This window comes from Alligator sinensis, unplaced genomic scaffold (assembly GCF_000455745.1).
Source record: "Alligator sinensis unplaced genomic scaffold, ASM45574v1 scaffold31_1, whole genome shotgun sequence".
In the NCBI taxonomy this organism is placed as follows: Eukaryota; Metazoa; Chordata; order Crocodylia; family Alligatoridae; genus Alligator; species Alligator sinensis.
Genome location: NW_005841884.1, coordinates 984,497 through 1,009,649, shown reverse-complemented (window position 1 = coordinate 1,009,649; position 25,153 = coordinate 984,497). Strand labels below are relative to the sequence as shown.

The 25,153-nt window shown below is 42.9% G+C and overlaps 1 protein-coding gene across 6 annotated transcripts in view; it reads left to right on the top strand.

Moving 5' to 3' along the window:
* RABGAP1L (RAB GTPase activating protein 1 like) overlaps positions 1-25,153 on the top strand; it is a 452,085-nt gene that overhangs the window by 379,139 nt on the left and 47,793 nt on the right. Inside the window, exon 1 of one of the 6 annotated variants that reach the window (XM_025196733.1) lies at positions 21,678-23,873. The exons of 4 other annotated variants lie outside the window; for them this stretch is intronic. In XM_025196733.1, the coding sequence (XP_025052518.1) occupies positions 23,763-23,873 (111 nt within the window). In that variant the 5' untranslated portion in view covers positions 21,678-23,762. Of the gene's footprint in view, positions 1-21,677; positions 23,874-25,153 lie in introns of those variants that run through there. One more of the 6 variants, XM_006017711.3, reaches the window with a different exon arrangement.

The window sequence follows — 25,153 nt, the reverse complement described above, 5'->3', positions numbered from 1 at the left end:
GCGGGAAACACTTTTCTGCACGCGGGTTCTCCATAACAACAGAACACTCCGTCGTGCAAAAGAGCTCCAATTTGGCGGGAACATAATTTAGCGGTGCCGAAGCGCACACAATTAAAAAATCCACAGCTTTGGGTTGTGACAAATCACAGGCTGGAAATACAGTTTCCAGTGCAAACAAAATGTATACCCACAGAAATTAGGGACCCTGCTCCCTGAATTTCTTCCTTCCATTGCCCAGGCTCCTGCATCATCCCAGTTCGTTGGCAGACTCTTTTAACAGACCCCTCTCCCCAGCCTGTAAAGTAGGAGGGCTTCCCCTGTGCTCCTACCTCCATTGTCTTCCCTTTCCAGCACTGTGCTGGTAGTGGTGGCACAGCAGCTGCCAGCAGTCTCAGGCATTGGAGCCATCTGTGCTACACTGAACCTGCTCCAGGTCTTTAGCTTTCTCAGTGAAGAGGGGCACACAGGCACTACAAGCAGCTATTACATTTGTTTTCAGTACAAGCAATTCAGTATTCTTTAGTGAAGGAGGGAATTAGGGAATGTTTAAGAGACTAGATCTGGCAGAACAGAGTGAGTGGAGGGTTAGTGAGAGATGGAATGACAGAAGAATTTAATCAGTGATGGAAAGGCACTAAATAAGGTTTCTTGGCTATACATACTTTCATAACAAATATAAAAATATCTCTTTCCTCTTTGTCATGTTGCCTCTTCTGCTCCTGCTATTATACCTTCCTCAGTCTTCTGTTTATCCATTCCTACATCAGTGGCTTTGATCTTTCTTCTATGCCTCATCATATGTCTGGAACTTAATATTTCAAAGTGACTCCCCTCCTCTCCTTCCTATTGCCAGCAATATAGGTTTTATAAAAAATAGTATATTTGATGTTTTCCTTCTTTCCTCCCTTTTACCATGTTGCTTGTTGGCTTATCTCATGGCAGGGGACACATTTATTCAGTGTCCAGAAAAATCCGAGTTTGAGCCTCTTCTTGCTACCACAGTATAAATATTAATAGATATGCAGGGAATCAGTTGAATTTTCCAGGAAGAAGGTGACATGTTTGTTTTTATGTCTATATGACTTGAATTTGAGTTTTAACTGGGTGTGGTCTCATTTAGCTGAATAGGGAAATGCCTTGGTCAAATCCTGTAAGTGAAAATAATGTTGTTTAATCTTTTTTTAAACATTGATATATTTGTGATTTGGAATGTCAGAGGTGCTATAGGGAATTAGATGCCCACATCCCACTGAAAGTCAGTGGGAGATGGATATCTAAGCTGTTAGAGTCCAGGGGCGGGCAATTATTTTGGGCAGAGAGCTGCTTACTGAGTTTTGGCAAGCCATCGAGGACCGCATGACAGGCAGCCCAGACCAGATTAATATTAATTTTCTAAATTTTTTAGGGGCCCTGTGGGCCAGATAGAATGACTTGGTGGGCTGCATTTTGCCCACCCCGTGTTAGACCCTTTGAAAATACCAATTTGTAGGATTTTATTTTGAGGGCTCTTGTTAAACCAGTTGGTAAACTTTTTGTATATTTGATAAAATTTTAAAAAAGATTACGAATATAAGAGAGTGCCTTCTTCTACCCTGTAACCTAACCCAAGGACACATCCATTTGGAATGGGATTTCTGAAAGAGAATTTGGCCTCTTTGCACCTGGTATGTTATGCAGTTGAGGTCTCATTTTACAAAAGCAAGTCTTTGGTTCAGTGTGCTGCCTCAGCATCTAGTTCAGGGATTCTCAGCCTTTTTGGACTTGAGGCACCACTCCATAAATTGTGAATTGAGTGACACCCAATTTCAAAAACTATTTTATATATTACAGTGTTTACCTCTTTGCAGAAGGGCTGGGCAGTGGGGGTGGGTGACTGGTCAGACAGGGACAAGCCTAAGCTTGTGCTTACCTGCTTAGTTCCTCACACCTGTGGGCACTTTTCAAAGAATCTAGTGGCATTCCAGGGTGCTGTGGTACCCTGGCTGAGAATCACTGGTCTAATTAATAGTAACGCAAATTGGGGCAAATCATTAGAAAATGCATCATACTGAATTATCTTCAGTTTTTAAAAATAAAAACCTGTGTAGTGGAAGGTGGTGTGGGGCAGTGTGCTGAATGTAATCTTATGAATTTGGGGTGTACACCTAACTTACTGTTTGTATAGTCCAAGAAATGTGATGGAGGAAGGTCAGGAGACTACAGCTTCAGAAATTCACTAAATGAAGTGGATTAAAAAATAATCCTCCTCCTGTGCCTTGATGTAGCTGTTGACCCTTGTGACTCAAAATAAATATCTTAGTTATACTATCACTTACTTTGTTCGAATGCCTTGAACTACCAATTTTGCCAGACATTTGAGTCTCACCAAATAATCCACAGATATTAATCAATTATGGCTTAGTACACCCCCAATGAGATAAACTCTTATCATCCCCATCTCACAGGGAGGGAAACCAAAGCAGAGAAGTGACCTTTATATACTGCACAAAAGTATATAAATTTGTGGCCCAGCTGGAAATAGAATCCAGGTGTATTGATGTAATCTGCTGCTCTAGTTGCTAGACCAAGCTTCCTCCAATAAAATATTATATTTCATAACTCACTTCTCTAGTTTGTATGCACTGGGAATCTCTCAGGGCAGCAAGCTATCTCCATTTCTGTTTGTCCCCTTTAAGACTAGATAGACCTCTTTGATAGGTTGCCTTAATTGGCTTATTAAGGAAATGGAGGCCATCTGTTCTAACTATCTGCCTCATCAGTGTGCTTCAGCTGCTTCCATTTAGCTCCAGCCAAACTGGAAAGTGAAATATTCCCACTGATGTCTCAGGATTTCAGCTCCCAAGGACATGCAAGCCCTATTGCCATTACATGCATTGAAATGTGTCAATATCCTAGTTTTCTGAAAGCAGTAATTGACTGCCTGGGTATTTGCAGGTGGTTTATATACATTTCAGCTCCATTCACGCAGATGAAGGAGATTTTATTTTTTCGATGCCGTCAGGTGTCTCTCACCTGACTGAATCCTGAAATTCTCATGCATCTCTTGCACTCAATGAAGGCTGAAATGTATTAGCTTTACTGAGGCAGATAGTTAAATTAAAGTCAGTGGGAATGCTCTTATGACTGAAAACAGGATTTGACCCACAAGTGGTAAACTCCTATGGGCAATGAATGTGTCTTACCCTGTTTTTGAAGAGTCACGTTAATTTAAGGTACTCTGCAAATGAAGCTTAAGAAAAATAATGGGCCACTATCAACTCTCAGAATTTCTTGCAGCCCATCACACGCCAATATCATCAAACCTTTAACTGAAAATACTATAAAGGTGCTTGGGGCCCAGTGTTATCAACATAAGACCAACTGCAGGCCACTTACCATGGTGGATCACAGTTTGGGAATTGCTGTCCTACAGCAGGGATCAGCAGTGTTTCACAGTAGGAGGAGGGAAGGGGGCACTTTAATAGAACTTAGCTCCTAGCACAGGCTTTCAGCCTGGCCCATGCCACCACTTCTGGAGGCACAGATGCAGTCAAGGCTTTCTGTAGCAGTGCTGTCATCATTGTAGACAAAGCCCCCCATTACTGAAATGCCACGGAAGCCCCCCAGCTGCATGAGTCAGATAAAATGACTCCATGGGTGAGATCCAACCAACAGATCATAGGTTACCAACCTGTGGCCTAAATTATCACCGTCCCTTGTAGGTGTGTGAGAGAGAAGGGATCAAGGAGTTTTTCCCCTCCCTTGAGTACATTATGCTGTAGTTCCTGCACTGTATTGGCCTGAACCCCTCTGTGCCTGTCAGTAGTACTAATGGCCCATGGAGTCAAATACTGCTATACAGCACTTCCTAGTGTCTTGTTGAGGGACTAAATAGCAATTAAGTGCCACAACCTGGCCATAAATTAATAGTTGAACCCCCACAGACCAATTCTTCTTTATAATTATTTATTTAATTTCTTTGTGTATCAATTACACAAGTTCTTATTGGTTATTATAATAGCTACTCTCTGTGTAACAGTTGTGCAGTGTGCATGTAAATACATTATTTTGATGCTCAGAAAGACCAGGGAGAGGGCCAAACATGGAGAGAGAGAGGTTTAAAGGAATTTCTTGTGCAGAAAGGGCAAGCCTATGAGAGTGAGGTTGTGTGACTTCAGTGGCACAAAGGAAAAGAAGTTCTCAGATGAATGCAAGGATGAGGACAGGACAACCTAGAGCGAAAATGCTGGAGAAGAATATTTAACAGATTTGGTCTGTAACTATGAACACAATATATAGCAAACTTTCCTTAATACCAGCAATAGGTAGGTTGGTATGATTGGGTTTGAACCTCTTAAGGAAGTTAATAACTAATTAGCTCAAGAGGTAACTTTAATGGACATAATTTTAATAAAGATTAAATTATTAAATTGCCAGTCATGCTTGGATTCTATCAGTGCACATCCAGAACAAAGCCCTTTTCCCACATCAATTAAAGTATACTCAGTTAAGGCCCTTTTAAGATGCCCACCTTATCTGATTAACAAGTTAATGCTCTTTTCCCTTCTCCCATTCAAATGACACCTCCCCAATTTTACATTCAATTTGTCTTTTTCTGAAAACCTGCTAATTTCATGCTGCTTTAGACCTGCAGCAGAGAGCTTGTTGCTTAGCAACATCCAAAATAATGAATGGGCCAATATCTAGCTACTTGCCTGGAGGTTGCTTTTATTTATTTATTTCTATTTTCCTCTCTCTCTCATTCTCAGCTACCAGAGCTGAACAGATTTCTTCCTAACTTAAGGCTGTAAGCCTCCATGTTGGAGCATGATAGCATTATTTGGACGCCCGTTTGTCATCTAACAGCATTATTTACCACATTCCTACCCTTTATTTTTGTCCATCCTCTTAGTAACTTGTCATGATATTTGCAGAACAGGAAAGTGAGTGAAAAGGCTGAATGTGAATTTTAGAAGCATGGCCTGCCCCAGCTAGGGAGTGTCTCTTTCACAGATTCACAGAAGTTTAAGGCTGGGATGGACCTTGTGAGATCATCGGGTCCAGCCCCGCTGCTCCAGGCAGGAAAGACTGCTGGGGTCAAATAACCCCAGCAAGGTGTGCATCCAGTCTCCTTTTGAAGATCTCCAGGTAAGAGACAGTGGTTCCATATCTTTGGTCAGTCTTGGAGAAGCTAGGGCAGGGTGGCACTTGCCACCATGACTGCTCTGTCTTGATAATTCTTGAGGTAAGAGAAGCAAGCAAAGGAGAGCAAAAATTGTGCTTTAAGATATGTACAATTCAGACTTCTGCCAGCATAGCAGTGTCTGCTAGGGATGTAATTCAGAGGCATAACTGGCCAATACTGCACCCTGCCTGGTGACAGCACGCAGTGTAGAAGTAGCAGCTAGAGGTACATTGCTGGTGTTGGGGGAGATGTCACCTCCTTTTTTTGTCTCTGACATACGTTAAGCAGCCATTAGAACACTAATTTTCAGAGGCAAAAGAAGGAGATATGATCTCCCTCCCACAGCAATGAACCTTTAGCCATTGCTCTTATACCATGTGCCACCGTTGCTATTCTGCTTTTCCTACTGCCAGAGCGGTCGCAGGGAAGAGGCCGGAGGGGTGAGGTGCCCCAACAAGTCCATTTTGGTGCCCCCCCTCTTAGGCTACACCCTTTTGGTCTACCCATCATTAGGCTGCTGGTGTAAATTCGGGCTTGTCTGTCACAGGGCTCCTAACAGCTTTACAGAGCTCTCTAGTCAAGTTGCAAAATATAGTGGCAGAAGGGGGGTTTCTGCTGGCTTCCAAACAACAGAAGCTTTGCTAGCATAAGGCATCTTTTGTTGGCTAAGCTGTATCCAGCCAGGTAGTTGTGCTGGCAGCCATGTTGCCTAGGGGCTTTCATATTTTTATGCCCTACGGCTGACATAGTTATGCCAGGAAAATGTATTAATGTGGATCAAGCCAGAGTGTGACCCCTAACCAACACAGCTATACCAATAGAAGCCCTGGGCTAGATCCAGTTATACTGGTAAAACTGCATTTTTGCAGGGTGTGGTTGCAATAAGTGATACCAGCACAAACACAGATATGTCTGTATGAACTGTGTCTTCACTAGGAACTCTTTGCTGGTATGTTGTACGGGCATATTGATATAAGCAAGGTGTTGTTAACATAGACATTAGCAAGCTGCTAATAGCATATGTCTTACCCTCAGTTGCACGTGGTCCTGTTCCAGAGAACACGGATACCTGGAGTGCAGTGGTGATCATTCCCACCTTCCTTTCTCCCTACTCACCCCTAAACTGTGGGCAGCCACAAAGGGGGCAGGGCTAAGCTATTATTTTGGATCTGTGCCACACAAGTGATCTGCCCATGTTGAGGATGTTTCCCCAGAGGTCAGACTCCATGACTTTATGGTCATTTTGCACCAGGTTAAAACAGAGCAAAGGTCCTATAATACAACATAGATACAAAGGAGTCTTTGCCAGGCAGTGCAGCCCCAACCCTACCTGCGAGTGAGAGGTGAGCTAAATGGTGCACCACCACCCCCAGGGAGTCTTTGCCCTGTGCCCAAGCATGGGGAAGCAAACAGGGCTCCAGAGGTAGCTTCTAGGGAGGTTACACCACAGGGCTGATGCTGCTACAACAGCTGTAGCAATAACAGCTCCCCCCCCCACACACACACACACACTTCCCCCCCTTCCTCTCAGTCTCCCTCCTCTTGGGCACTGAAGGAGTTTGCTGCACCTCTGGTTACAATAATATCAACAAAATATTAACAAAAGACCTACCAGATTTTACAATAAAGGCTCAAAGTACTACATGAACCATGTTATAAGCTGTGGGATTTTATACCATTGCTGTAGTGTGTAATTCCATAGTGTTTTGAAAGGGAAGAGTGAATCCCATACAAGTTTATTTAACACAAACAGTTCATGAGTGGAGTCTCTGAACTCTGCTTTCCCCAGGGCCCTTGCTCTCTGGTCCCATGCATCTTACTGCCCTTGGCTGCACACACTGACTGTTTCTTTATCTGTTGTAATTTCCATCACATTCTCCTTTTGGGTAAGAAAACATTTTTCAGCTTTGATGATGCATCCTTCAGTTGGCCCTCTCCAGAGGAGAACAAAGAGAAGCAGATAAATGCTTTTTTTTTTTCTTGCCTCAAAATTCTGTGGCACAGGATTTGTATAGAAGATCACATAAAAGTTTGACATTAAGTAGAGGGGCAGGCAGGGTACTAAGTTGCAAAGAATTTTCCACATCTCTCCTTCCCTGTTTATTTAACCGTTCATCTGAGGAAATGAAATAGTTTCTTGATTAGCTGAACATATATACACTAAACATTTATATTTTGCAGTCCCTAGAATTAAATCTTTGCCCACAGTTTTGGCTCCCGGGAGACCGAGCTCTCCCCAGTATCTCTAGGAACATTTGACTGCCTAGGTCCAGAGAGCTAATGCCTCTAGAACATGCTACTGATGGGGTGTCCTGCTGTGCATCTTATGAAATCATTATGATTTTTAAAGCTGCATCAGACCTGTTTTATAGGTGTGTGCAAATATGTTTATAATGCTGTAATTAGTAAAGTGGAAGAGGCTTCTTGCCTAATAGGCCTTAGGTAAGTTGCAAGTAAGGCAGGAAGCTTCTGATTGCTGAGAAATTGGTAGTATTGCTAATTTGCTGAACTTTTCACCTTTGAGGACCAAAACCATCCACAGTGATAATTCCATTGAAGTCAGCAGAGCTACATGAATTTAACTCCATTATGTTTAGAGCATTATATATTTTTTTACATGGACAACGTTAGGGTTTTCCAGCTAAACATTAGCGTGGTCTGTGTCACTGAGGAAAAGTCACAATCCTGTGGCCTGACTTAAGTGATAGAAGGCCCTATTGGTCATTATTGCTGTTTAATCCAAGTGTATGTCAGTATGGCAAAAGGAAGGTGTAATTGTAGCATGGGTAAGTGTGTATGTGCTACTGTTAGCCAAGTACCCTGGGTAACTATAGCAGTGAGGCCATAGCAGTCTGAGCTTCAATGTATAACCCCTGCCAGGATCCTAGGATCATACTTGGGTTACTGGCTCATGCCGACACACATGCTGCCATATATCTTTCCTACTCTTCTATGTTACAACTTTCATTTTGCTGTATTGACATGGCCTAAGAGTCCAGCTGCAATAGAAAAAAGAACGTTCCAAGACTAAGCAGTATTGACAGAGAAAGGATATACCATGTGCTCCTAGTTGAAACCTGTATAAAATAAATGAAAATTAATATACAACATTACCCATCAAAATGATCTTCACATCATTGCAATATAAATAAATAGTTTCATAGTAGTTTCCTAGTTTCATAGTAGCTAGGGTCAGGAAGGACCTGACCAGATCATCTAGCCTGACCCCCTGCCACAGGCAGGAATGAATGCTGGATTCACAAGACCCCAGACAGGTGATCGTCCAGCCGCCTCTTGAATACACATTGACAAAAAGCACTGAGATGGCAAATAGGATTTCCAGCCTTTACCGTACTGTAGAATATTTTTTTTTTACTGATATTGCTGTTATAGTATAGTGTTATGCAGGAAGCCAAGCCCCTTACTTTGATATTCTGGGTTCTCTCTGTTTCATCACTGTTAAGTACTACTAGCAAAACATCAATTATTTTCTCTTTTGTGACACTATCAGTCAAGAATTCAGCCATATGAAAGGGGCTGTGGCTGGCACATGCTGCATGCAGTGTGTGAGGACAGTTTAGGTCACATGCTGGCTGTGGTATGTGGAGCTGGTCTGTGGACCCTCCTGACCCACAGATGAACCCTGGGCCTCATTTGGTCCACAGGGCTAGATGAGTTGGATACCATGGTCTTGGAGGGCTCCCTCAAATCCCTATAGGGTTGTTAAGGCTATTTGTAGTCCTCCATGCTATTATGATGACCATCAGCAAGACATTCCACTTCAGGTCATCTGCTTCAAAAGATGATATGCTGATGTAGGGTTCCAGTAAAACAACCAGGCTGGGTAGATCCAACTCCCTCACCAGTTTCATAGCATAATTAGAAACTGAGTCAGTCATTCTCCCAAGAACAAAACATGAACAGTTCTTAAGATGGCAGACATTGTTGCCATTCACTATGCCACGTACACACAGAGCCAGATTTACATTACATCAAGTCAGCCACATGGGGGGCAGCAATATAGTTTTTCCTTTTTTACATTAAGCTTACTATTCGCTTGAAAGCAGCTCATTTTCTGACCAGCAGTATCTATTAGTTCACAGCAGTGCTGTTAGAGGTCCTGTCTGACCACTGTAGGATTTTTTCTTAAGGTCCCAAATAGAGCCAAAAGTGAACAATTGAGGACTGAGACCGATTTTTTTTCCTCTTTTAAATTTTAATGGTAAACACAGACTTGGAATCTAATAGAAAGCAAACCTTCTGCATACAAATTAATGTTAGGCAGTGCCACATTCTTATGATTCTTACTCATACTTCAAACTAGTAGAAGCAGAAGAGTAACTCATGGTTAAAGGAATTTCATCAGCATGAAATATAACCAGTTTTGAAATAAATAAGTTAAATGTCATTTCAGGTGCACAACTACCCCAAAATTTTCCTGTCATTTTCCACTTCAGTTGTTTCAGTCTCTCTTGCTTTGGGACAGACCTGCACAAACAGTGGAAACAACGACACTAGCCATACATAACATGTTGTCATACACAGAAACTAAACATCTTTAGTTTTTCTCATTGCTTAGTCATCCTATATATTACTTTTAACAATAGAAAGTAAAATCATTTTAGAAAAAGTTTGATTCTTAGGTTGATTTTTTTAAAGTGACATTATCAACAAAGGAGTCTATTATAAGATCCAAAGTCACCTCTGAATTATACCAGGGACTTCTACTGGATACAACATGGGAAGAATTTGACATACAGTTCTCCCTCTTATAGAAGATATATTGAAATTCAGAATAGGATTAAATGTTATGTCTGTGTTGTACCTTTAGAGCCAAGTACAGACAGTCAAAAAGCCCGAGGCTGAATCAATTCAGTTTTAGCAGGTTAGTCTAAGCTGCGTAGATTGAACTGAAAAGCAAGTGAACAGGCATTCATTTTTGATTCTGGAAATGCAGCCACATGCCTGCAGTGGTCCAGGCCAGAAGCCAGAGAGTGCCAGAGCACACCTCCCTGCTCAGCTGGAGCAGACAGCTTGGGATGAGACTAGCCCATCCATGCTGCAAGGGGAGGGGGTGTTTTGCAGGGGAGGTGCAAAGCATCCTGGGATGCTGGAGGACTGTGAGTTAACTTGAATCTGGAGGGGATCCAGGACAGAAGTTCAATAAACCAGTTTAACCAAAAATCAGTTAAGCCTGATACTACATCTATCCAGGTTTATTTTAAACTGGTTTCAGCCATTTTGAAAACTGTTTATGTGCACTGAAGTTCTGTTGTGTTACACTTGAACCGGTTTCCAATCACATATACCAGTTGTCATGGGGTGGGGTCCCTAGAGGTGGCAGTAATGTCTTTAGGGTGCTGTAACCATGCCAGCTTCACCCTTTGGGTGCCCTCTAGTCTCAGCTGCCACATCTTGTTGGTTGAAATAATAAGTTGGGAGGCTGCCCACAAGTTTGTGTGGTCACAGTCCTGCTACCCTTGGATTCCCTGCCAGGACTGACTCAAAGTCCGTGCTTCGAGACACCCTGAGCCTTTGGATGCATGGCTCCAAAACCACCCCTTTACTACACCCCATGCTTCGCAGATGGTATTTAGACTTTGTCTCTAGCGACAAGGCATGATTAGTTCAGCCTCTTGTTGTCCCTGGGCCCTTAGCATCAATAACTGCGCCCCCTGGCGCTGGGGTCTCCACACCCCCAGTTGCTGTGCCTCCTGGTGCTGGGGCTCTGTATGGTAGTGTGCACCAATGAGGCCTCCTCTTCCCCAACAGCCTCAGTCTGGTCTACCAGATTAAACAACAACAGAAATATAAGCCCCTGGGCTAGAACCTAACAATAGTAATACTGATGACACTGGAGGCCACACTCTGCACCTTTAAGAGGGCCAGTTTCTCCCTCAGCAATGTGTGCCGCCTATCCCCAGGCACTTTAGGAGCTCCTAGAGCCCATTAGTCTTACCTGCAGCTGGACAGGTAGCCAAACATTTCCACAGAGCTTTTATGCATGAATTCCTTCCCCTCTGGCTGCTGCCAGAGAACTGACTACCTCCAGCCCTGAGGTTTGTGTGTGTCCAGGACCCTGCCTTCTTCCAGTCAGCTGACCGAGTGCAGGTGCGGGCTAATTTCCTCATTAGCCTGCTGCCACAGTAACCTGCACCTGTGGGGTTTCTGCCTTGCTCCTAGGGCCCTCTCTCTAGGCAGTTTCTGCCCTTAAAGGAGCAGGCACACACTTAGTGCCCTGCAACACCACTTAATATGTAATCTCTGTCCGTAGCCTAAGGCACAGCCCTGACTTGAGTTGCTGTGGAGAAGACATCACACTAGCCAGAACTCTAGGAGTTGCTGAGCTTCTGGGGAGCATGTATGGAGTATATCCACTGTACCAACTTCTATGAGGCATGAGCCTCATCTACATGTTACACTTAGGGCGTGATTACCTGGCCACACAATTAATAGTGCAATAGAAAGAGAAATAAGCCACAAAGATTTTGTGGAATAAATGTGTAATAACGTTGTATCTGCTTCTTAACATGCCATTAATTGAACATGTGGCCAGGGGCCGTGTGGCTAGGAGCCCCCCGTCAGCTGATCAAAGCTCCCAGCTTGGGGAGGGACCATGTGCACCCCCAAGCCTGGGAGCTCCCAGCTGACACTGGCGCCCAGCTTAGGGAGCACATGCTGCTGTGTCTGGGAGCCCCCTCAGCTGACTGGGCTCCCAGCTGCAGGGGCACCTCATAGACCTCTGCAGCTGCAAGACTGCAGCTGACACAGTGTCCCAGCCATAGGAGCTTGGGAGCTCTGTCAGCTGAGGGGGCTTCCAGCTGCAGAAGCTTGCTTCTTGCCAGTGCATGTCCGCCTGCACCAGCAATAAGGTGTGATAGAATCTGATTCACGATCCCACAATCATGCTTTCTGCTATGCATGTATTCTTTTTGTTGCCAGCCAGCCAGCAGACATGGACATAGCATTTACTTTAAATAGTCCAACTGGTACCTCTTGCTGAGCCCTTCCACCTGGATGCAAGAGGAAGCTGCTATATTACACCCTCATCTCTTTCCTTGTGGGTATCTGTGCCAGGCTGGACACTTTCCTTTTCCATGAAAATTGGCTAAAAATAATATAACAGTAGTGATAAAACAGATGCCATTATTGAGATTGTATTTTACGTGGATAAAAGACAAACTGATATAAGAAAAATGAGAAGAGGTAGGAACAGTATATGTAAGTGTTTGGAAATGTCTTAAGTCTCTTTGATGTTTTAGTCTAAGTAGAGAGTTATTTCATTTGCATGCAAATAATTGCTTCAGTAAATTGTGTAAAACCTTCCCTTCCCTTTCTCCCCCTTCTCCTGTACATACCATCCAAGTCCAAAGATAACACTGGTAAGAGTTAAATAAAAACATGCATCTTTAAATCATATAAAAGTCTGTAGTGTTTTTAATCGCATTCATTTATTTTATTAAAGCACTGGGTAGAATATGTGGTTTCTACATTGTGTAGGAAACTGGCTCAGTATAATTAAGGATTGAAGTAACTTGTCTACTGAGACCCTCTGAGGGAATACAAGCCTTTGAGGAGAAAATAGCCCTGGTTCTGAAATCTTTCTTTCATCAAAGTATGGGCTACTTTCCTTGTGCTGTATTGATGTTCAGTGATGAACTGAGACTTAATAGCACAGGATAATGTGAACCTCAGATCAGGGGCCTTGAACTCTTTCCATTGTGCAAGCATTGCATTTTATACACCTGTAGAGGCTGAATTTGATGTTTCTTTACTCTCGTGCTCCTGCACCGTGCAGCATAGCAGTATTATTTTGTATTGTTGAGGTTTCTGTCTCAGTGGCATGCAGTGGTCGTAAACGATCTCTGAGTTGTTTTTCCAGACTTTTCTAGCACTCCCCAGCCAGGACTGCATCTCAGTGGCAAGTTACCCCTTTTTTGTTACACAGTCAGTCTGGTTTAATCAGATTTCATTTATCTGCTACAACTCTATTACCTTGCATTTCAGTCATTCTTCCACTCATCTTTGTCTCATGTATGTTTACTTGGTAAAACTCCTGGTTTACCATTTTCTGTAGGTTGCCTTTAGAAGATACCCACTTTATTGCTCTTTGACTGTGTAGAGAAACTTCGTACTTTTTCCTGTGTCTCTTCCTGCTGATGGTCCATCAGTGTGATAGACAGTACTGGACTGAGAGTTGTTTCCGATGGTAGACATCATATCCCACTTTGCGGTTCCTAGCCACTGCTGTAAGCATCATCCTTCATATGCTTCATGTGAAAAGTCATATGATTTTTCTAGGTCTATAAAAGCCAAGAAGCTCTCATATAGGTGATCTAAGGGTTTCTCTGTCACCTGCTGAATCACAGACATGACACCTGTGTTTTCTTATGAAAGCTTAACTGTTCTTTTTCAAGTAAGAGTTCAAGCACTCAGCTAATGATAGCATCCAACACATTCCAGTATCTTTCTTCTTCATGTGACAATAGCTTTACCACACAATGATGTCTACAATCATGGATGTTTCTCTTCTCATATACTAGGACCATGATAGATTTGCACCAGTGTTCAGGAAATCTCTTATCTTGTCATATAATTTTAACCCTTCTAGTCTTTCATTTTATGCCTCTGTGGCCCAGAACTCTCACCAGCTCTGCTATTATTTGATCAGGTCAAACTACCTTGACATTCTTAATTTTTTAGACTACATACATCTCTCACTTCTTCCTCTATTATATCAGGTTCAGGTGCCACATTAGGTTTACATGTTGGCAACTGTGCTTCAAATGGGTTTGCTACAATTAGCAGATTCAAATTATTCTGTCCACTTCTTCACTTGACTGTTGCATGTGTTTAGTCATTCTTGTTCTTCCTCATCATTGGTTCCCACCTAAATTTTCCTAAGCCCACTAGGTTTATGCCTAGATGTGTATACATATCACCAGGACCAACATCAGCTGTCTTGCATCATCTTGTGCAGCGTGACTCTTTAAAAAAGATAAACACATTTTAAAGGTTTTATTTTTAAACTAGAATAAACCATAACAGCTGTTCATCTGGTGGCTCAGGATAATGCCCAGCCTTGCAGGCATCTGCCCGGCCACCACTCCTGCTCCTGCTGCTGCTGCAGTCTTCAGGCTCAGGTGGGGGTTGGCTGCCACCCCTGCATAGGAAGCGCACCGTCATACCTCTTTTTGGAGTCATGAATTAAAACAGTTTTGCTAGCCCAGCAGAACCCATATGTTCTTTGTGAGTGCCAGGATTCTCCCTCATGCTTGGCCCTCCAGCCTTCCCTGCTCCTCCCCTCATGCTCCAGTGTAAGAGTCAGTAGCAATCCAACCCCAAGATTCAAATTTATATAAAACTTGTTGTGATATGAGGCACCTCAAACAGGTCAACCAAATAAATATTTAATCAGGTTCCTCTATAGCGTCCTGTTTCCTTGTGCAGTGTGGCAGTCTGCCAGTTTATAAACAGTCTGGGGAAGACATGACAGACAACCCCAGAATAATAATACATAGCAGTTTACATTTTCAGTGCACTGTGCAAACATTAGTCTCCCTCTGTGCTAGGCAGGTATCATTAACTCTTTTTTGTGAATTTGAGTGGTCCAAATAGTTTGAGGCCACACAGCAAGTCAGGTGCAGAATTAGGATTAACCCTGGATTCCTGAACCCCAGTCCCACACCCAGTCCCTAGGGTAGATTTACACTCTGCTACAAAGCAGTGCCAGAGCACCAGCTTGTTTAGAGTAGTTAGTACTAGCAGCAGTAAAGCCACAGTAGCACAGAACTTCACCCAGGCTACTTTGCAGAGAAGCCAGGTAAAATAACCTGGGTAGAGCAACCCCCTTCTGTGGCTGTACTGTTCTCAGTATCTGAGCTGGCTTATTTAGAGCAGTGATTCTCAACCTCTTCTGTAGCAGGACCCATTTGTAAACATTGATGGCCAGTCCCAACCCAGTTCCCCTCATGCCTGACCCGCTTCCCCCTGCTCCCAGCCTCACCAGTGTGTGGGGCAGGGGGAGCGATGGGGGGCCCCAAGCAGCGCCTTGCAGGGTGGTACTCTGCCAGCCTGCAAGGGAAAGCCACATTTTCCCATATTTTTCTCCTTTAAGAGAATCAATCCACTTTTAAATTTTGTTCGGGACCCTTTCGTATTTTCTTGTGACCCACGGGTTGAGAAACGCTGATTTAGAGCAGGGGTGGCTAGCCCATGGAACACATGCCACAAATGGCATGTGGAAACACTTTGCATGGCACATGGCAGATTTTTATTGATAAAAGTATGATGAATGTATATGATCAAGTCATCACTTGAGGTTAGCCAAAATGCTGAGAAATGATTCAGCAGAGAGCTTTGGCAGATAGGGCAGGGAAGAGAGCAGAGCAACAGATCAGGCAGGGGAAGGAGATCAGAGAGGTAGTCAGGGAGGAGGTGTGGCTTACCTAGTAACACACCTGCAGAAAAAGTTGGCTCCCACTGGTTTAGAGCTAGCTCAGGTACCTCTATGTGGCACTGCTGTGTGCAGTCTAGACGTACCCCAAGTCTTTTCATGTTGATGAATTCCACTCTGTAAGGTGCTGTTTAATGCTAATAATATTCATCCTCAATTGTTGTTCATAAACTCAGTGTGCATTTGAGTAATCTTAATGCATGGACAGTAGTAGCAACATAGTTATATGCTTATGGTACCGCTTGAAAGGAGCCCAAACCACCTATAAGTCTGTTGCTTTGCTCAGATAAATCTTATATAATTAGATTCTACCCTGAGGAGTTCCCTCCAAAATAGCAGTTTAATGCCTAGAAGTCGAACTGTGCTGCAGTCAGTCTAGGCTAGGCTGGAGTCCATTAAAACATTTCTATTACAAAGCATCATGGTGCTACAGTTTTCTAGAAAAAAATAGATTTGAGCCTCAATTGAAAAAAAAACTGGACAATATTGCCATTTTAAGATAGTTTTCAATTTAAAGATGATTGTTTCAGCATATTTATTATGAGCACTTACGTAGCTTTAAGTGTTTAAAGTGCTGTGTGCACATTATCTAGTCCTTCAATTAGTATCTCCGGTATATACATACTTCTATTATTCTTTTTTTTTTTTTTTTTTTTTTTGGCAGATGACGCATGGATTTTTAATGCTTTGCTTGTTTCCAGGATTGACTCAGTCAAAGCAGGTTTTGTTTGGAGTATGTCAGGTTTTTTATCTGACCCAGTATCTGAGGGGAATTCTGTGATGTAAATTACTGTGACCCAATTTAACATATATCAGCTATCATGTAACATCTATCGGCTAGAACAGCACTTTGCTTATTAGAATAGCATAACTGGGTTATCTCTGGCTGTTGCAAGTAGAAACATTCACTGTTTAGTTTTGCCTAAAGAAGAATGAAGGTGGCAGAAGTATGCCCTGTTATAGTTTATATCATGGTATCACCAAGATTATATTAGGTTCTGTAGAATACTTGTTCCGCCCCCCCTCCGTATTGCAACACCTGGCTACAAAAGACGGTCAGGATTTCAAGGGTCTCAGTTAGGAGTAGAGGTTCCATCGACTTTCAGTAGGATTTGTGCTCTCAAATTCCATGACCTCCTTAAATCCCATCCAAAAAGTAGGTGGATTTTGGGGGCAAAGATTACTTCAGACAAGAGAGTGCTCCAGGTATAGACTTGAGTAGATAATGATTTAAAAAAAAATGTGTGCTTTCAAGGAACAGAAGGAAAATGCAAAGTGAGAATTCATTTCAAACCATTGTTTTCCTGAGCGATCTGTGTAGGGGAGATAGAAAGTCAAAAACTAACTGCTAATGCCTCAGAACAAAAATAAAAGAGAGAGTAGGGAAAAGAAATGCCAAATATTTAAACTCAATGAAGATTTAATTCAGTTGAAATCAAGAAAAACGCATGATTTCATTGAAAAGGCAATAAAATCTTCCAAAATGGACAGAGCTGAAAGTTGATGGATGTCAGCATGTAGTATGGTTCCAACTTACACAACCTTTAAACTGCTTCTGTTCACACTACTTTTCAGAAGCTGAACTGGCTGGATTAGTTTTGGCAAGGTTCACACCCATCAAATTCCCTGGAAGTTTCAGCTAAAAGCAATACATGGGATTTCAGGTTAAGTTAAAGCCTGAGCAGTAATAACCAGTCCCTGCAACTTTACCCTCTTCTGCTCCCACTCCTTGCCCAGAAAAAACACCAGAATTAATTGAGAATTATTTTTTAAGGCAAAAGGCATGTGGTGTGGGATGGACCTTTAAGACCTTTTTATCTTCAATACCCTTGGATTGCCATCAGCTAGCCTACTGTCTCTTCTGTATCCCAGGTGCTGAGGCAGGTGAGAAGCTCTGCCTTCTACAGACCTGGAAAATTCTTCTGGGGGGCTGGGTGGAGGTAAATCCTTAGACAGCACTACACAGCACTGTAAATCCTTAGATAGCACTACACTGGGAAGCTAGGTCAGTGCCAGTTTTCTGTGTGGAGCTGTGATTTGCAAGAGGTGATGGAAGGGGTGAGAATTGGGGTTTAAAAAAAAATGCATCCTTTTAGTCTACAGTAAAGGTCTGAACAAATTCGAAAGGTTTTCTCCCTCTTCATGCTGGCTTTTTTTTTTCCTACTTAAAATAAGAATGGAGCAATGCAGGGAAAAATTCTCCTTCTCCCCACCCACGCATATAATAAATAATTCAAACAGCACAGTCAGAGCACAGGCATAAAATAAAAAAAACCCAGAAGTTTTGACCTTTTCCCTAAAGCATGCTACAGATTTACCAGGGCGGGGGGTGGAGATGAGCATTCCAGAGACTCTGGCTTGCTGGCAAAGGTCCTGCCTCAGCAATTCCAATCCTGCTGACCTCTGCTACTACCATAAGAATACTATTTAGTCTGTCATGTAGATAGGTTTAGCTGGCTTAAATCTGTAAAAGTGAGCACAGAACTTTGCCTACACTCAAGTCTTATTAATGCAGTGATTCTGGCAAACATTGGGAATGTCTGTGTCCCAGAGGCACTGAGTACATGGGGGCCCAGGGGACTACAGCCAGGGTCTGCTAGCTCTGACCATCACCTCCACCGATTGCTCCCTGCATGGGGCAGGCTGCGGAATAAACTCCCTCCCTGCCCACTTTGCCTAAGGGAGCCATGCTGGCTGGCCTCTGGCCAAGTCGCCGCCACTGGGGCAGTGAGGGGGGGAGCAGCCCTGCTGAGGCAACAGCCCCTGTTATGGTGTCCCAGGAGCGCAAGCCTCTTCCTGGTGAGGGGGGCTATACTGTGGGCGGGAGTGGGGTGGGCACAGATGCCGCAGACTGTGCAAGGCAAGCAGTGGCACTGGGGCTCAGAGGGGTGGCCACAGCCCCCCAAGCCTTCCGTAGCGCACCACCGCCGCTCGCCCAATGCAGGCAGCAGCAGCTCTGCCCACTCCGCTCCCACCTGCAGAGCAGCCTCCCTGCCAAAAAAAGTCTTGTGCTCCCGGGACACCATCACAGGGGCTGCTGCCCCATCAGGGTTGCTCCCCACTCGCTGCTCCAGTGGCAGGGGCGGGTGTAGGAGTGTGGCCAGAGGACTGGCAGCATGGCCCCCTTTGGTGAAGGGGGCAGGGATGGAGTTTATTTTCCCCCTCCCTCTGGCATTTGGTGAAGGGGACAGGATGGGGGCTTATTCCTCTGCACACCCCACACAGGGAGTGATTGGTGGAGGCAGCAGTCAGGGCTAGCAGACCCTGGCTGTGGTCCCCAAGGGCAGAGGGGTAAATAAACCCCCTTCCTGCCCCCTTCACCTAAGGGGGGGCATGCCAGCTGGCCTCTGGCCATGCCCCCACCCCTGCAGCAGCGAAGGGGGCAGATCCCAGCTCAGGTCCATGCCAGTGGGACAGTGAGGGGGGAATTAAACCCCCTACCTGGCTAGGGCCAGGCAGCCCCACTTGAGGTAAGCAGCGATTGGGGGGTTGAATGTCTGACAGGGGCTGCTCTGCCCCGGCCAGGCAGACCCCAACAAGTTCCGGGGGGAGAATAAATCCCCTCCCTGCCCTCTTTGCCTCAGGGGGCCATGCCAGCTGTCACCTGGCCGTGCCCCTGCCCCTGCAGCAGCGAGGTGGGGGGACCTTGACACAGACTGCTGCGCTCTGGCCAGGCAGACCCCGGTTGGGGTCCATGCCACTGGGACGGGGGGGAATTAAACCCCTGTCTCCATTTGCTTCACGCTGCTGTGGGGGCTGGCCACACCCCCACCACTGGAGCAAGCAGAGAAAAGCTTGGCAGGGGTTGCTGCATCCCTACCTGTCCGACCCTGACTGAGGTTCATGCTGGTGGGACAGGGGAGGGAGGGGGGGAATAAACCTCTTCCTTGTCCCCTTTCCTTCAGGGGGCCATGCCAGCCGGTGTCTGGCCACACCTCACCCCTGCTCTGGCTAGGGAGCAGAGGGGCGTGGCCAGTCCTGCTCCGCTGGAGCAGAGAACGCAGCCCAGCCCAGGGCTGAAAAGCATGCTGGGATGCTGGGGGACTCTGGTTTAAATTAAACCAGGAAGGGGTCTGGGACAGACATTGCATTTTGACCCAAATCACTTAAGTCTGATACTACATTCCACCAAGTTTATCTCAAACTGGTTTCAGCCATTTTGAAACTGGTTTGTGTGCACTGAACTTATGTTCTGTTACAGGTTTAAACCAGTTTCTGCTCACTTAAACTGGTTTACTTGTCACTTCTGGCTCTAGCCTTTCTGGATGGCAGCAAGATTGTCCTCAGCTGATCACAGATTTTCAGTGCTGAGGGCTTTCCTGTGACACCTGAAGTCATTTTATTCTCTGTCCAAACTAAAGGCTAACTTTGTTGTTGTCATGCTTAATGTTGTACTCATTGAGTCACTAATTACCAGCAATTCCTTTTGGGTAACAAGGAGGATGGAAGTGGGGGGAGCGTAAACAAACTTTCTATTGTTATGAGCTCATATCCATTTTAATGGTTGTGTTTGAAACAAATCTTTGCATATTATTACTTGGTAGGAAGGTTAGGAAAAGGATGCCATTGTTTATGTTGTATCTGTTGAAAAACTGTGTTAAACTTCTTTTAAATGCCATCAAATAACTCATCAGGTGTTCTACAAATAGGTGTGAATTTCCTTGTCTGAAGCCTGTTTCAAACTTTCCAGTTTCATTAATGCATGAAATGCCAGTAATGGCGACTGAAGAAACTCCAAATTCTGCTTCATATATGAAAAGGCAACAGTAAATGCTCAGCAACAGTGTAGAAAACCCCTAGCTAGTATACCGAAGAAAGTATACTGATGCCTTGTCATATGTCACTGCTTGCAGGACGGAGGGAGAGAATTTTATCTAGTGAGTAAGCAGAATTTTGCTGCACTAACTAGATGTCATAGAGAAATTGGTAATTTTCCATTCATAGCTTCTCTTCTTCCAGCGTGTGTAAAAATCCTGATAAATGCAGTTAGGTTTTTTACATTAGCTAAATAGTTTCCGGTTCTGTCCTACTCATCTTTTGGCTAATACTGCCTTCCTGTTTCCCCCTCACCACAGAGGTGAAATTTCTTACCAAATACACCACTTTGGGGACATACTTTAAAACCAGCTGTAACAGAAACTGCTTTACCACTCCCCTGATGACTGCTGCAATACCCAACTGGCATTGTACAGAGCAGCTGTATTTGATTCAAAGGAGAAGGAACGTGAGCTAGCACTGCGCGTGGGTTTTACATCGTGTGCCTGATATATTATTCATCAAAAGTGCTTAAGAATCCTTGCTGATGAGGCACTCGATACTCAAGCTTAGAATATCAGTGTGGTCAGGCCTGAAGAGATCACAGGCTGCTTCCATAGAATATATATATACACGCCCTGCTTTCCCAGTTTCAGTTAAATAATAGTCTGGGTACACAAGGGTCATGTCCTATGGACAAAAGAGATATGTTCATCAATTAAATTAACTTGTTTGGGTTAGTTTAACATGATAAAAGCTCCATTAGGAATCAAAATGGGGTAAGTAGTTAATCTCAGAATATGTAATATCCAAGTAGTACATGTCAAAGGTGCAAGCCCGTGGTTAAAAATATAAGAGGCACATTCTCCTGTCAGGTACGTCAGAGCAAACACGGAGTAGCACATTAAGTCAGTGGAAATATTTTGTAAAGGGGCAGTAAAATGGGGTAGAAATGTGACCAATAATTTCTTAGTGGCATACATTTCTGGTTAACTGAAAAGATTTACTTATTTGAATTCTGTTAGCTGCTGGGTATTATTTTGCATTTTTGCAATCCTCACATCCTTCCTTAACCTCAAATTTAAATTGCACTCTCATTAACACAGGAATGTTTGTTGTTGCACTGTATGCTTGCTCCCTCTGTGCATACATGGCTGTTCAAATGCAATTCCACTCCCTGCACACAGCCTCTGAGCAGCTGCCAGCAAGGAGCGTGGAATTATGGGAAATTACTTTCTTTACCTCCTACAACAGGTGCCTTTGTCGGCACACCTCATATGCAGACATTATACATGCACTCACTGAGTCACTATGTCGAGCAAGAAGAACCAGCTTCCACCAACATCAAGTATTGCTGCCTGAGAAAGCTGAAGCCACAAAGCAGAGGAGAACAATACTTGTTTAAAGTACTTTTGAAAATCTGAAGTGATTTTTGTATATCAAGTCCGTTCTAACTGATGGACTTTCGGAGGAAGAAATTATTTCCTGGATTTCACCTTATCTTCTCATCTATATCATTCCTGCTGAAGGGATTAATTACAAGGAATATTACAAGCTATCATCATCCTAGCAAAGCAGAAATATATGCCACAAAACTGCACTGCAGATATACTTCAAGGGAAAATATTTTTCTTGCTCCTGCAAGGGTTAAATATGATCAGAAGCTGTCCTAATCTCAAGGATTTCACCTAAAGTGCTGCATTTTTGTTTGTCGTAAGCCTATTAGAATTCTCTTCTGTTTCCTAGCAATAACGTATCATTTTCCCCCTATTTTAGTGAAAGCAATGTTGGTTTTTAATCCTGAACACTACAGCTGTTGCTCAAGTTTCTTATTCAAATGCAAATAGAACCTGGTGATGTTTAAATATCCATGAAGTCTTTGATGAAGATATTCAAGAGAAACAGGAAAAAAGAAGAGCAAGGTTGGTCTTATCCTGCTTGTTCTGGAAAGCAAGCGTGTGACCATATGCTACTGGCAATTTGGACTGGAAAGCGTCACAAGGTTTATGGCAACCAGCATTTCCTCTGATTTGGGACAAATGCACAGTTGAAATGGTGTTACATTTCTCAGGCTGATCAGAGTTTTCATCACTGGAACAAAATACTGCTGGAAAGGATCAAAGTGTAATGGAAGAGACTAAATAAAGGCACCGAGCTACACAATTAATTGTGTTAATTTGCCTTGGATTAGTCTTCCTTGTAAAATGGATTTTAAAATCCTTCTTCTTGCCTTTTTGTAGAGCTACATTTTAATTTTGATAACCTTCAGGTTTTTGTATTTTTTCTAAACGCATTTTTTCAGCTTTGGTATGTTGGGTTTTATTGTCAGATGGAAACTTATGATAAATGATTTGGCAAGTAAGATTCTCAGGAAGCAACTCACTGGGCTACTGTATGAAATCTATTTGAGACTACTGGACCGCAGCAACATATTACGTTTGTATGAAAGCAAGACCAGTCTGGGGTATTTCATGCTAAACTCTAGAAAAAAATCTATTTGAATGTCTCTCTTTTTTTTTGTTTTAACAAAAATGCTTGCTTGCTTTTTTAGAATATAATTTGCTTAGATAAAACTGGATTTTTCATTAGATTTTGCATTTTTAGGTGACAGTTTTGCATTGAATTACAGGAAACTAACTTTTGTTAGCTTTTCAAAGTATATACAACTGGGTCTACATGTAATTTGATATAACTAGAGTTACCTATCAGGTTCTTTAATTTTAGTGTAGCTGTTCCAAAAAAAACTTTAGATGGCACAAAAAACCCTACCCAAAACTGCACGAAAGAAGTGGCCTTTTTAAAAACATTTTGAGGATAGACTTTTATACTTTTGAAAAATTCCAAGGAAAGCATAAAAGAGCTCACCATACACTCCTCTTCTATGAATCTGCTGAGTAAGCATAACAAGAAGTTCACTAGAAAGCCATATTCTCCCAATAAGAAAAATCGTCTTCCCGAGAATAAATACTGGATTTGAAGAATTAATTGTTAGAAATATTTTTGGGACAAAAAAGGAGCAATTTCAGTACTACCTTGAAGAACTGAGAGTTTGGTGTTTTGTTTTAATAGTAATCTGGCTGCTGCCTTTCACATTCAGCACATTGGGGAAAATTGCACCTTTTCCCAGGATTTCAATAAATGATTTTTCCAAGTTCTCTGTTGAGAGTATGAATAGGTGTTTTTGATGTATACATTTCCTGCAAAGATAAGAGGGATCTCCAGGGGCCAGCTACGTACAGGAGCTGCTTTGATTTGCTGATCTTTTTTTTAGTGACACTCCACCCACTCTAGCTTCTTTCGGTGGGTGTGGGCAGCCAACAAAGAGCTGAGTTAAGGTTCATGGTTGGATAGTGAACCTGCTGCTGGTAACGGGAGCTTGCTGACAAAATGATGGAAGAAGTCTCCATAATGGTGGCTTATGATGCCCATGTTTTTAGCCAGCTGTATGATGAAGATTTTTTGGCCAATCTGGTGGCAATCAGCAAACCCAAATCTGTGGTAGGTGCTGCTGTTATGTTTGTAAACTACTGTTGATTCTTTTACTGTAACATGTGATGGTGATACTTCTACTATAACCTGCTTTGTCACATGCTAACTTACAGTAGTAGAGAAATTATTTTGTTCATGACAATGCAGTTATTTTAAAGAGTTGTATAAATGTCAATCTGAGTATCGCCCATAGGTATTGAAAAATATACATAATAATATCAATAGTAATAATTTACAATAATAATTTCAGCTGTTCATATTGTGTTGATATATTTCTGAGATACTGAGGTTAGGAGAGAAGGAATTGCTCAATAGAAAAAGCTAGTTTTATGGTTGTGTGTGATATCTGTTTCTCTGTGCCATGTATAGTTTTGAAGTATTCTGAGCTCCCCAATAGAAAAGGGGAATTGAATTGATTCTGTAAAATAATCTCAGTTGTAGTAAATGATCCCAACACTTCTAGATCTGCTCATCTCTTAGGAGACTCAGAGCCACATTTTCAATGTATGCCTAGAATTTTTGGTGTAGATCAACATTATTCCATTGATTTTTTTTTTTTAGCTGAGAATCTGGCCCTTGTAGCAAAGCATAAACTTTGCATGCAGTTTTAAAATTGCTCTCATATATGGTATTGTATTTTGAAATTAGCAGAAACATCTATATAAGCGTCTTAACATAAATCTCCAAATCATTATTTTTGAAACTTCATAGTTATGTGTTCACACTATCTAGGTTCACTGCATGCACAGTCTGATCATGATCCTGCATTAAAAATTTCTAAAATGAACCTCTACACCAGTACAGTCTGGTTGAAGTTAATAGCTTTTGCCTTCACTTAAAAGGTGTCCCTTAAAAGCCCCTTAAAAAGTATGCTTCTAAATCCACATGTGGGCTCAGCTTCTGCAAATTACTTCATGTACGGGTCTGCTTACCTTGAATGAATCACTAGGCCAAGGCCTCGCGAAAAAAAGACACAAATTTTTCATAGGTGCTGAGCTTAACATCGGTGGCAAATAAAGATGCTCAGCTCCACTGGAAACCAGGCTGGTATTCAGAAGCTTAACTGAAGGTGCCCATGATCGCAAATTTTGGTTTCTATGAGTTTACACAGATACTTACTCTCTGTTAAGTAAATATTAGACAAAGAATTAGTATAGGTAACACTGCTTGGATTCCTCCATAAATGTAAGATTGAGAATCTTCACAAGGGGAAGATCTCTTATCTCTGGATTTTACAATAAGATTAAACACATGACTAGGTTGAGCCGTCTCTTGTCTCTCCCCCCCCC